Source organism: Lampris incognitus, chromosome 2, assembly GCF_029633865.1.
Source record: "Lampris incognitus isolate fLamInc1 chromosome 2, fLamInc1.hap2, whole genome shotgun sequence".
NCBI classification, from domain to species: domain Eukaryota; kingdom Metazoa; phylum Chordata; class Actinopteri; order Lampriformes; family Lampridae; genus Lampris; species Lampris incognitus.
This window is the reverse complement of record NC_079212.1, coordinates 43,976,769-43,989,674: the sequence shown is the minus strand read 5'-3', so window position 1 is coordinate 43,989,674 and position 12,906 is coordinate 43,976,769. Positions and strand designations below refer to the sequence as shown.

At 45.8% G+C, this 12,906-nt stretch overlaps 1 protein-coding gene across 1 annotated transcript in view; it reads left to right on the top strand.

The window, feature by feature from the left end:
• The window catches only part of ctnnbl1 (catenin, beta like 1), a 109,056-nt gene that overhangs the window by 49,686 nt on the left and 46,464 nt on the right, over positions 1–12,906 (top strand). Inside the window, exons 12-13 of the mRNA XM_056274192.1 lie at positions 3,053–3,150; positions 6,763–6,843. Of these exons, the coding sequence (XP_056130167.1) occupies positions 3,053–3,150; positions 6,763–6,843 (179 nt within the window). The remainder of the gene's footprint in view (positions 1–3,052; positions 3,151–6,762; positions 6,844–12,906) is intronic.

Here is a 12,906-nt window from a genome sequence, read left to right as displayed (position 1 = left end):
AATGACCAGAGGAGGTGCTAGTATAGCAACCAGGACACATACCCACATCCAGCTTCCCACCCGCAGACACGGCCAATTGTGTCTGTAGGGACAGCTGAGCAAGTCGGAGGTTAACACAGGGATTTGAACCGGCGAGCCCAGTGTTGGTAGGCAGCCGAATAGACCACTACCCTACCCGGACGCCCGACTTGGTATTCATATTAAGCGGTGGTGCCCAATCATGTGCCACATGGAGGACCATGTGTACGCAGGTTTTCCTTCCAACCCAGCACTACAGCATCACATTTCACTGATCAGTCTTCCCCTGTCTGGATGAAGTTGTCTTAGTTTGTGAAGTCACCTCGTGTAATGCTGAGTAAGGATGAAAACCTGCGTACTCATGGCTCTCAAACGGCACATGATTGGGCACCACTGCTTTATATAAACACTAAGTCAGTTCATGGCTTTTCAGAACCAACTAATTTGACATAAAGTGGTTTAAGAAGCAGTTTGCATGAAGTATGCTGAGTCGTTAAAGCTTCCAAAACAAACCAATTGATCCGCTATTAGTAGTCATGATTTGACTTCTGGAAAACAAACATATTTCTTCAGTCCTTTGCTCCATTAAAGGTTCATTAAAACTGCCGGCATTGGCAACAGCATTACCAAACAGATCAAGCTTACTTGCCGCATAATGGCTTCTAAATCTTTATGACTCATTTAATCTTTACTTTGTTTTATTGAATCTCAACAAGTTTACTGGTAATTAGTAGTAAAATAATATCTGAGAAAGATACTCTGAATAGTTTTTTTTTCCTTTTTTTAATCTTTTCCATATTCGTCTTAAGTGCACCGAGTGCTTAAACGGACCGTTATACATGCAAACGAAGTTTAAATGAAGTATTGATCGGACGCCTTCTCCCAGACAGATGAGGAAGCTGTTTTCTTCAGTCGCACCCTCCATCTTGTTTGCAAAACGTCACCACCACGTCCGTGTCTCCCTCCTGCTATCCATCCTGAAATTCCAATGAGGAGGTTGTTGTTTAGTTTAAAGTCCAGGGTGAAAACGTTCCCCCAGCCGGCGATCAATAGTCACCCCCGCCGTGGCATGAAGGTGCCGACACCAATTACCTCACCGGTCAGGTTGATAAAGTGGTGTCCTTTTGGAAATGGTATTTGGCCTCCTTGTCATTGTGTTCAGGAAATAAGGTTGTCTGCATAGTCACATTAGAATAAGGGAACCTTGGACTCCCGAAAACACAGCAAATGTTTTAAAAGGGCCGCCGGTTTACCATTAAAGCAAACCAGCAATTACTGAACATTGTTTTATCTACATGTGCAGCCAATTATGGATGTTGATGAGTTTCCTGTGTAACGATAACCTCTTGGTTTATTAATCTGTCAATCAATCTTCGCCTGTAATGTGTTAAGTACAGATGCAGTGAATGCTATAGTAACTCCCCTAGGCTCAGCCTCCATCTTCTCTAATTGAGATAAATACTTCCTCTCTGTTGCATCCTTTCTCCCATCCCTGATTCAAGTGATTATGTTGGCACTCTGAAAGCTACCAAGTCCGTTTTTTTTTTAAGGCGTCTGTCTTCTCAGCCTCTAAGTCTTCTGGGTAAATGTGCTTTTTTGCCATACAGGATGGCACAGAGGTAAGCTGACTGCAAACACGACCCTCTTTACAAAGCAGAAATGGGATTGATTCTTTAATGCTTGTTGCCTAGCAACCACCAAACCCAGTTGAGAATATTGACTCCTTGTTGATAAACTCCAATTACTTTTTTCCCACTCTCTCATTCTTGTGTATCCAGAGGATGCACGGTGTCACTTTTCCATTCCGTCTGTGTACAATGTTTTGTTCGTTCAGGATTTTAGAGAAATATTATACCATAATTATCACCCGCTTCTGCTGCCTGATAGAAAATTGGTCTTTGAAGAAAATGGCTCACATAGCATAGAGCAGGTTAACTGCTGTGCTCAATGAGTTTGACCTGCCTTTTTTTGGGGGGGGGTGTTTAAGATTCCGCTTTGCTAAATGGTCCTCATACTGGGGTGTCTGGGTGGCGTGGCAGTCTATTCCGTTGCCTGCCAACACGGGGATCGCCGGTTCGAATCCCCACGTTACCTCCAGCTTGGTCAGGCGCCCCTATAGGCCAAATTGGCCATGTCTGCGGGTGGGAAGCCGGATGTGGGTTTGTGTCCTGGTCGCTGCACTAGCGCCTCCTCTGGTCGGTCGGGGTGCCTGTTCGGGGGGGAGGAGGAACTGGGCGGGATAGCGTGATCCTCCTACGCACTACGTCCCCCTGGCGAAACTCCTCACTGTCAGGTGAAAAGAAGCGGCTGGCAACGCCACATGTATCGGAGGAGACGTGTGGTAGTCTGCAGCCCTCCCCGGATCGGCAGAGGGGGTGGAGCAGCGACTGGGACGAGTAATTGGCCAGGTACAATTAGGGAGAAAAGGGGGAGGAAAAAATGGTCCTGATACTGCTACATAGGATGTTCTTTAACGATGAGAAAATGTAATGTACCTACTGTAACACCATAACCAAACTAATTCTGCACTTTAACGGTCACACATTTTATGGCTTATCTTGAAATGAAGATTGATTTTTAAAAACGTCATCAACTATTTTTGTTCTTTTTATTTGATCCCCTTTAATTATTTTAAATTGGCATGGCATTGATAACATTTTTCTGGTGGAGTATATAGCAGCTGCCCCTGTGTCAATTAAACCCTGCCTCCCCCATTTTTCTTTCAGTGGGCTGTGTTGTCAGTTGTGATGTCTTGTGAAGTATCGAATTACTGTCTCATCTGATAAGCTGTTTAAATGTAGGGGGCTAGGACTATGTAGGAGTGGTAGTATGTGAACAATCCAAGTCCAGCTAACATTGATTCAGTTCACAAGGCATACCCCTACCCCATCATCTACTTTTGGACGTTTATCTTGAATAAATTTCATATATTGGTTGATTAAAAGGAGAATATTTGATTGTTGACCTGATATTGGTGATGGGTGAGCCACAGATCTTCTGGCCTCCTCAGTTTTCTCTGTTCTGTTCATTGTAGAGCATGTCTGCTCCATCATTGCCTCCATGCTGCGAAACCTCAAGTCCCAGCAAAGAAGCAGACTCCTCAGCAAGTTCACCGAGAACGACTGCGAGAAGGCAAGTTTCTTTCCTCCGCTCCTCCACTCACTGCAGTCACATTCAGTCGGCTTTCTCTGACTTTTGTCAGAGAATCTCTGTCAAGTCCTTCCCCAGGAGGGCTGTCTGCATGCATGCGTGTGTGTGTGTTTCAGTGAGTCTGTGATTGTGGTAGATTTGACACTCTATGGCTAGATTTCTGTCTCTGATGTTCTTAGGGCTAAATCTGACGGCTTGAAGTTATACGCATCTTCAGTGAATTGTGGCGTTCATGTCTGAGCGCCGCACACTGAAGATTTTGAGAGAGACTCCAGGAATGGGTTCATTAGGGAGAGAGACATGAACTTAAAAACTACCAGCTTCAACACAACTGCTTAGTGTTAAGTAGTTGTCAGAATCGGGTCATAAGTGACCACAAGTAGAGGTCACCTAATAAAATCCACTGTACACGGGTTTAGCATACAGAAAATAACAAACTTAACGAGTAACTAAACCCTAGACAATCCCTCCCTCCCTCCCTCCTTCCTTCCCTCCCTCCTTCCTTCCTTCCTTCCTTCCTTCCTTCCTTCCTTCCTTCCTTCCTTCCTTCCTCTTTTTCTCTTCAATTGTACCCATCCAATTACCTCACTCTTCCGAGCCGTCCCGGTCGCTGCTCCAGATCTGGGGAGGGTTGCAGACTACCAGATGCCTCCAATACATGTGGAGTCGCCAGCTGCTTCTTTTCACCTGACAGTGAGGAGTGTTGCCAGGGGGACGTAGCACATGGAAGGATCACACTATTCCCCCCCAGTTCCCCCTCCCCCCCGAAAAGGCACCCCGACCAACCGACCAGAGGAGGCGCTAGTGAAGCAATCACGACACATACCCACTTCCGGCTTCCCACCCGCAGACACAGCCAATTGTGTCTACAGGAATGCCCGACCAAGCCGGAGGTACCACGGGGATTCGAACCGGCGATCCCCGTGTTGGCTGGCAATGGAATAGACCGCCATGCTACCCGGACGCCCATTTAATCTAGACAATTTTAGTGAGTTTGCTGACATCTCCAGGTTAAAACCCATGTAAAGGTTATAAACATGGCAGGCTGGTTTCAGTACTCCGTGATGTTAGCATAGCAGGATAAACACAGCTGGGGATAATAACATTAATAATGGATCTGTTTGAATTAAGTGTCAGACTCAGCACACCTATCAGCACTGATAGACATACAGAGCCAGTGCTAACAATCATCAACAGTACTGTCAATGCTGATAGATGTGCTGGTAAACCTACATAACAGAGCGATTCCTTCTGTTTTCAAATGGTCATTTTCAGTTCATTTTCATGGTAAGTTTCATACAAAATTTAACCTGCAGTCTGCACTTTAAATTGATGTAACTTTAAACCTGATGGTCGCTTAAGTACTGCAGAATCTGGGGTTTTTTTGTGACGTTAATAAAAGGTGGAGGCACGATGGCGCACTGGTTAGCATGGTCTCCTCACAGCACGTACGTCCTGGGTTCGAACCCCGGGGTTGTCCAACCTTTGGGGTTGTCCCAGGGCGTCCTCTGTGTGGAGTTTGCATGTTCTCCCCATGTCTGCATGGGTTTCCTCCGGGTGCTCCGGTTTCCTCCCACAGTCCAAAGACATGTAGGTCAGGTGAATCAGCTGTATTAATTGTCCCTAGGTGTGAATGTGTTTGTCGGCCCTGTGATGGACTGGCGGCGTGTGCTGGGTGTCTGCCCGCCTTGCCACCCAGTGACTGCTGGGATAGGCTCCAGCATCCCGCGACCCCGATTGGAAGAAGCGGCTTGGATAATTGAAGGATGGTTGATAAAGGGTGACAGTCTTTCATAACCAATTGTTGAAATATTTGAAAATATTTGAAATATTTGTTTGTTCTCCACTTTAGTGAGATATTTTTAGGTGGCTAATTGGCCATCATGAGTGAAGTCTTTCCATATATTTTTATATTATTATTATTATTTCAAGAGTAAAACAAAGTATCAGATTGATATCGGTATCAGCAGATGGCCAGAGCTGTGGTATTGATATTGGAAGGGGAAAAAGTGGTGTCGGCATGTCTCTATCGGTACTGTAGCAGCTGAGGAAAAGAAAAATTCATTGCAAGCGATATCCTTACGACCGAGAATCATAATTCTCGTCTTTGCATTTATGGTTGTTATCTTCCTTTGAAAGACTTATGAAGATAAATTTGAAATAAGATCTGTAAATGATGACGCACAATCCAAAAAAAGCATGCTGCCCTCAGATACTTGCGTGAGTGCTCAAGTCTGGAAGTGGAAATGTGACAGTACAATGACCTTTTCATTGCGTTACGAGGAACATCATGCACTCCTTCAGTCTGACAGCTCAGTCAGTCGGAAATGTTTGACTCTATGCAGGCCTACAGGCAGCAAGAAAAGATTAATAGAAAGGTCAGAAACCTATATGGACCTGATAGGGATTGAGGTATTCCCTCTTATCAAAACAAACTACACCGAGGATGTGACCGCTCCAGACTTCAGGCCAACCAAACTAAATGTGACAGCTGTAGAAGCGACCATTGACTGATTTAGATGGTGTTTTTTCCTTCTTGACACCATCAAAAATGATAGTGATAGTGAAATTGCTTTGAATCGACGACTTAATTTTATCGTCCTTGTGTCGGCGCTGTTTTAGTGGTGAAGTGTTTTGGTGGCTGGTCCACCATTCGAGATGTGAGGGTCTCTAATCTGCGTTGACGGAGCGATTGACTTCTATGTAAGGGGTTTATAGTCAGTGATTATTGACCTCACCCACAGCAAGAGACAAAACCTCCTACACTTGTTTATTTTTTCATTTACACGGATGTGTTTCAATGTCTTCTTTGGAAACATGACATCAGATTTAATTTATAGATAAGGTATTTATTAAAAGATAAGGTATTTATTAAACTTAATGATTTGCATTTGTATTTATTAATTTATGAATTAATTTATATATAGTATATATTTATAATATAATTAATATATAAAATACTAAATATAAATAACATTTTGTATTTATTAATTTATAAATAAGGTATTTATGAAAATAAATAGGATATATATATATATATATATATATATATATATATATATATATATATAAAATAAATGTTATTCATATATAAAAAATGTATTTTCTGTATCTGACATTGTCAACCCAACCCTGTAACAACTGAAGAAGTGAGCGTCGGTTAGGTAATGAAAGGATCAATGTATTCTTGAGATGAAGTGAATAAATAGTTTCAAATAGCCTGAAATGTTGCTCCGTTTTGCACAGAATCCCTTGTTATCTAAGAGAAACACAAGTGTGGGTGTTAAATATCCTTCTTTGTGTACCTGTCTTTTCTCTATTCTCTGCATTCAATTCTCTTGGTCATTGTCCTTTCTTGTTTTCCCTATCTCCGTCGCCGTCTCATTCTATCTTTCTTTCACTCCATCTCCCCGTTTCCCACCTGTTTCCTCGTCTTCCTTTCTTTTTCGCTGTCACTTCCTTGTGCTGCGTCTTTTTCTGTCTCTTGCTTTCCTGTTTGTTCCATCTTGACCTCTTTCATTCCATTTGTCTCTTAAGTCTCATTTTCATCCTCTCTCTCTCTCTCTCTCTCTCTCTCTCTCTCTCTCTGTCCAGGTTGATCGGCTGATGGAGTTGCATTTCAAGTACCTGGAGGCGGTGCAGCAGGCTGACAAGAGGATCGAAGGAGAGAAACACGTAAGGATCCTATTGTCCAGCCCTTTTTCCAACGCTATCGCTCTACTCCCCCCTTTCAACTCATCTCCTTTTAAAGCTCTTCATCCTTTCAGCTCTGTCTCTCTCCCCCTTTCCTTTTTTTCTCCTCTATATCAGTCCAATCCTGCTCTCCATCTTTCTCTCTTGAAACCCTTTCCTTCCCCCCCTCCTTTTATTTCACTGCATCTTCCCAGCTCTGCTCTTAAAGTGGTATTTTTTTTTATTTTTTTTCTCCCCAATCGAATTTGGCCAATTACCCCACTCCTCCAAGCTGTCCCAGTCGCTGCTCCACCCCCTCTGCAGATGCGGGGAGGGCTGCAGACTGACACATGCCTCCTCCGATACATGTGGAGTCGCCAGCAACTTCTTTTCACCTGACAGTGAGGAGTTTCACCAGGGGGACGTAGCGCGTGGGAGGATCACGCTATTCCCCCCAGTTCCCCCTCCCCCCTGAACAGGTGCCCTGGCCGACCACTAGTGCAACGACCAGGACACATACCCACATCCAGCTTCCCACCTGCAGACACGGCCAATTGTGTCTGTAGGGACACCTGACCAAGCCGGAGGTAACACGGGGATTCGAACCGGCGATCCCCATGTTGTTAGGTAATGGAATAGACTGCTACACTACCCAGGCGCCCTTAATGTGGTATTTTAACTCAATTCTTGTTTTCTTCATCTCTCCGGTCCTTAGCAAACCTGCTAAACCTCATTCGTCGATCACTTTATCTCTCCTTCACTCATTTCCAGCGTCATTTACCCTCACTCCTTCCAGCCCCCCCCCCTCCTGAGGTCCCACCCTGTCACCTTTTCATTGTTCTCTCTTTTTCAGCCCTCCCTCTTTCACTCTGTTCCTCCACTCTATCATCCTCAGTCCTCCTCACGTTTCACCCCCATCTTTGACTCTGTCTCTGTCCGTCTCTCCTCCTGCCCCCTCCCATGTCTCTTTGTCTCTCTCAGCCTCTTCCCTGTCTATCTGCCACTCTGTCAGAGCGCTTGGACTTGTGTGTCGCACCCCGCTCATGTCCCCTCCTGCCCTTCCGATTTCACCTTCCTGCCCGGCGTTCTCTCCGGCGTGCCTCCCCTCCCCCCCTCTCATCTCCCCTTGCTTCATGGCGCTCCTTGTCGATCTTGCCCTTCGCCTAATTTTCTGCTCAGAGCAGCAGCGTGCTCCGATAGTGAGGTTAGTATTCTGCGTGTGCGTCCAGATAGCAAATCTATGCCTGTACAAGGTGGAGCTTGTAACCTTGTCATGTATTTTCAAGCCCTGACCAGGATGGCCGGATTCTGAGATTAAGAGATTAATTGATTGACAGATAAAGGAAACGATTGTTTGATTGGAGCGAAGAAGGATTTGATGAGTTTGTAAAGGAATGTAGTCGGCCTATAAATCGGTCTTCCTTACTCTGCATTAAGAGATAAAAAGATGGGGATTCAGATTTGTTTTGATAGGATGTGATTCAATGGAATAGAATAGAGCACCATATTGTCATTTTGACAACAAACATTTGTCCTTTACTTTTAATTTGTTTAACCTATTGACCTGGAAATGAGAATTCATTCCATTCCATTATCCAAGCTGCTTATCCCAATTGGTGTCGCAGGATACTGGAGCGTATCCCAGCAGGGGTCACGGGATACTGGAGCCTATCCCAGCAGTCATTTGGCGGCAGGCAGGGAAACACCCTGGACAAGTGGCCAGTGCATCACAGGGCCCACACACACACACACACACACAAATTCACACCTAGGGACAATTTAGTGCGGCCGATTCCCCTGACGTACATGTCTTTAGATTGTGGGAGGAAACTGGAGCACCCGGAGGAAACCCACGCAGACACGGAGAGAACATGCAAACTCCACACAGAGGACGACTCCCCCAAGGTTGGACATTCCCGGGGTTCAAACCCAGGACCTTCTTGCTGTGAGGCGACTGCGCTAACCACTGTGCCAGTGTGCCACCCGCCACCCTATATATATATAAACTTAGCACAAAAAGTAAGGAAATGTGTGTTTGGTAGATTATTTCTTTGTTGTAACGATGCTTCTTGGCAATAAATCTTATATCAGGCAGCTGGTTGTCAGCACCTAGGGTACCAGAAGCTCAACACAAGAGTCAATAGCAACAGCAAAATAAACTGTTTGGCACTGGCAAAGAAGATTTGGCAAATTTTTAATGGGTGCAACCCACATTCTCAGCTCTGCTGCTCATCCCACAAATGCATGTTCCTTACAAATGTGGCACCATTTAAAAGGGAAATAAACAGGCTTTCCAATGGTGTAAGATTTATTGCCAAGAAGCATTGTTACAACAAAGAAATAATCTACCAAACACACATTTCCTTACTTTTTGTGCTAAGTATATATATATATAAAATGAAATGATAATGTTGAACTTTTATGTTTTACCACATTATCACAAGAATTAAAAAGGCCACCATTACATATAAGGTCCTGTTAATCAGCAGTGTGTACTGTTTTGTTCTTAGGGCTTGACAGACAATACACAACATTATCACCATTATCAGCATCATCACTCAACGTTATCAGTCATCTTCACGCGTTTGGTCCTCTGCTGCAGCTAAAGGAGTGAAGAGGTGGACTCAAGTTGAATCTTATCTTTTTTTTCAACCTGAAGCGTGATGTTTCTAGGATAGAGCAGAAAGTCATCTCTCTTTTGAAATGGTCAAAAAACTGAACTAGTGGTTAAAAAAGAGGATAAAAATGTTCAACTGTGAGGTTTATATGAGCTCATCAAGCTTTCTGGCTGTGTCTGAGGCATCGCACCATATTTGTGTGTGTGGCGGTATCCTCAGCAGTGGGCCAGACAGACCAATGAAGGGATCCAGGGTGAGATAAGAGGCTGCGCCTCCTGTAGGAGAGGCCAGGTCAGAGCTAATAGATTCTGGAGAGAGGAGGGGAGCACGCTGTCTGTCTTCTGATAGGTAGGGGGGGTAGTGGAGGAGAGAGACGGGTGAAAGAGGAAGTCAACCCTAAAGACGAGTGTATAGATAAAGGACGGGGGAAGAAATTTCCACAGAGAAGGAGCAATAGGAGATTGAGAGAGAGAGAGAGACTGCAGGAGTGAAAGAGGAGGTATGGAAAACAAAGAGGGGGATCTGGAGTGAGAGAAGTGTGACATCCCTATCTGAAGATGACAGCAGATTAATTCCTCAGACAGCCAGGGGGGGTCAGACAGCTTGACAGTCTCTCTCTCTCTCTCTGTCTCTCTCGCTCTTGCTCGTGTTGGCGGAAATGTGACCTAGCGATAGCCTCCCGATAAGAAATCTTGCCTGCGTCTGCCTCTATCTCGAAAGCGTACGGTTAACACCATTCCCCTTCAGAGGCGTGCTGCGATACGGTGCATGTGAAACAAGGGCAGAATACCTCCCGCTTTCGGCCCAGGTAATCCACCGAATCACCGGCAGTCAGCAGCAGCAGCAGCAGCGTGTTATCTCTCCCTGCCTCGCCTTTTTGTTTCCCCTAGTTAGGGCTGTTTTGAAAGGGCTGTAAGCAAAATGTTTTTCCTCCGCAACACAATATCCACAGATTTCCCAGGGGGAAAGGCTGCAAAAACCTGCAGCTGCTTTTTTTCCCTCCTCATCGCCAGCCCAGTCCTCAGGTCCCAGGATTAATAAGCCACTTATTTTCCTGTTACTTTGGTGTTCCTCCCTCCCTCTCTCTTAATTCTGCTCTGTCCTCTCTCCTTGTATCACCGACACAGCCCCCCCCCTTTTCCTTCGCGTCTCTCACTCCATTACTTCTCCCATCCACCTCCTCCATCATTTCTTTCTCTTGTGCACTCATCTTCTTCCTCACAATCAACCCACCCATCTGTTGGTTCTCCTCTTCCTCCCCTCGCTCCCTGCACTCGTTATTGTTCTTCTTCGTCTCGCTTGCTTTCTTGGCTCAATGCTTTCCTCACCCCCCCCCCCTCCTTACCTCCCTGCTGCCCTCTTACCTCCTCGCCTTCCCCCTCCCTCCCCGCCCCTTCCTCCCCCTCCCCTCATTTTGTTCTCAGCGTGTTTGTAATGGCTTTTGGAGATTGATGAAGCTAAGCAAAACAGGGCTTAGGTTGACCTCAATACTATAAAATGCCTGAGAGCACTTTTTTGGAACCCGGAGAGCATCATGTGCATGTTGTGTGTGGGTGTGTGTGTGTGTGTGTGTGTGTGTGTGTGTGTGTGTGTGAGTGCATGCACTCCCTCTGTGCTGTAGATACAGTGTACGGCAGGATATAACAAAACAGATATGGGCTGGTTAAGTGTTGCTGACAGTTGATGTTTTTTAAAAGGAAGACACTGTTAAGTCAAAATTGGATTTGCACCTGGCTGCACCACCTACAGTTTCCTCTTAAGAGTCTCGGACGAGGCGCTCTCCCCTTATCTGCGCCTCTCTCGTGCGTCTCTCTCTGACATCCTCTCTCTCTCTCTCTCTGTGTCTCACTGATTCTTTTTCTTCTTTCCCTTCCCTTCCTTCTAGTCCATCTTCAGTTAGTCCCCCTCCTCCATCCTCTTTTCTTCCTACCCTCTTATGCACCTTTCCTCCCCTCCATCTCTTCCTCCTCTACTCCTTGTCTCTCACTTCGTCTTCCGTTACCATCTCCTGTTCTTCATACGTTCCTCTCTCCTCGCCAACACTCTTCCTCCCACTGCCTTCCTCATCCTTCCTTTAACCCCTCTCTCTTTTTTCCTCCCTTCAGCTCCCAAACCGTCTACTCTTCCCTCTCCTATCTATCCTTCCCCCATTTTCTCCTCCCCTCATTCCTCAGTGCCAGGTTGTTGTGAAATTGATTAGCGTTGACAAGCAATTACTGATGCAGTCACTGCCAGGTTAGTCTGTCAGCAGAACTGCTGGGCCCTCTATCATCCGCGGCTGCTTGGCTGAGCTCTTCCAAGGCTTTCCCCTTGGCTTTCAGAGAGGCTAACGTGGTCTGTTACCAGCCGTAATGGCTTCCTAACTGTGACGGAAGGCCAACTGCTTGACTCCTTGCATTTTTGAGACACACTAGAGGAGGAATGACTAATATTTGATGCATTAGTTTAGCGTGTGTTGGGTTTGGTTGTTGGTTTTGATTAAGCTATGTACAATTGGTTCACACACTCGAAGAAGTCAGCATCATGAATGATAATTATACAACTGTTTTAATTTTGGCAGCACGGTGGCGCAGTGGTTAGCGCGGTCGCTTCACAGCAAGAAGGTCCTGGGTTCGAGCCCCCGGGGTGGTCCAACCTTGGGGGCCGTCCCAGGTCGTCTTCTGTGTGGAGTTTGCATGTTCTGTGTGGGTTTCCTCCGGGGGCTCCGGTTTCCTCCCACAGTCCAAAGACATGTAAGTCAGGTGCATCGTCCATGCTAAATCGTCCCTGGGTGTGAATTTGTGTGTCGACCCTGTGATGGCCTGTCCCTGCCTGCTGCCCAATGACTCCTGGGATAGGCTCCAGAATCCCCGCGACCCTTAGAGCAGGATAAGCGGTTTGGATAATGGATGGATGGATGCTTAATTTCGGGGCCTTGTACTAAACACACACGAAGCCAAACTTGTTCACACATACTCTCTCTCCTTCCGTCTGTCTGTCTGTCTGTCTCTCTCTCTCTCCTTGCTCTCCTTTCTGATAACTCCCCATGCGTCTGATTATAATCTGGTAGTTTATGTGATCAGTCTGTGTGTAATATGCCCTACACATAAAACATGTTTGCATGTGTGTGTGTATGATGGTAAGAGTCAGGAATGTCAGCAGACCTGTGTGTCAGTGTTGTAGTCGAGTCACTAAACCTCGAGTCCGAGTCGAGTCTCGAGTCCCCAGTGTTCGAGTCCAAGTCCGAGTCCGAGTCACCAAAGAAAAGTCGAGTCGAGTCCGAGTCGAGTCCCCATTACCTGAGTCCAAGTCGAGTCCCTATTACCCTAGTCCGAGTCCGAGTCATCAAGGTTGAGTCTGAGTCGAGTTCCAAGATGGCTCCAGTGATCCACTCGGGCACAGTCAAAGATCTGACATACAAATAAAAAAGGTCTACATTAAACAGCAATGACACAGCTGTCACCATTTC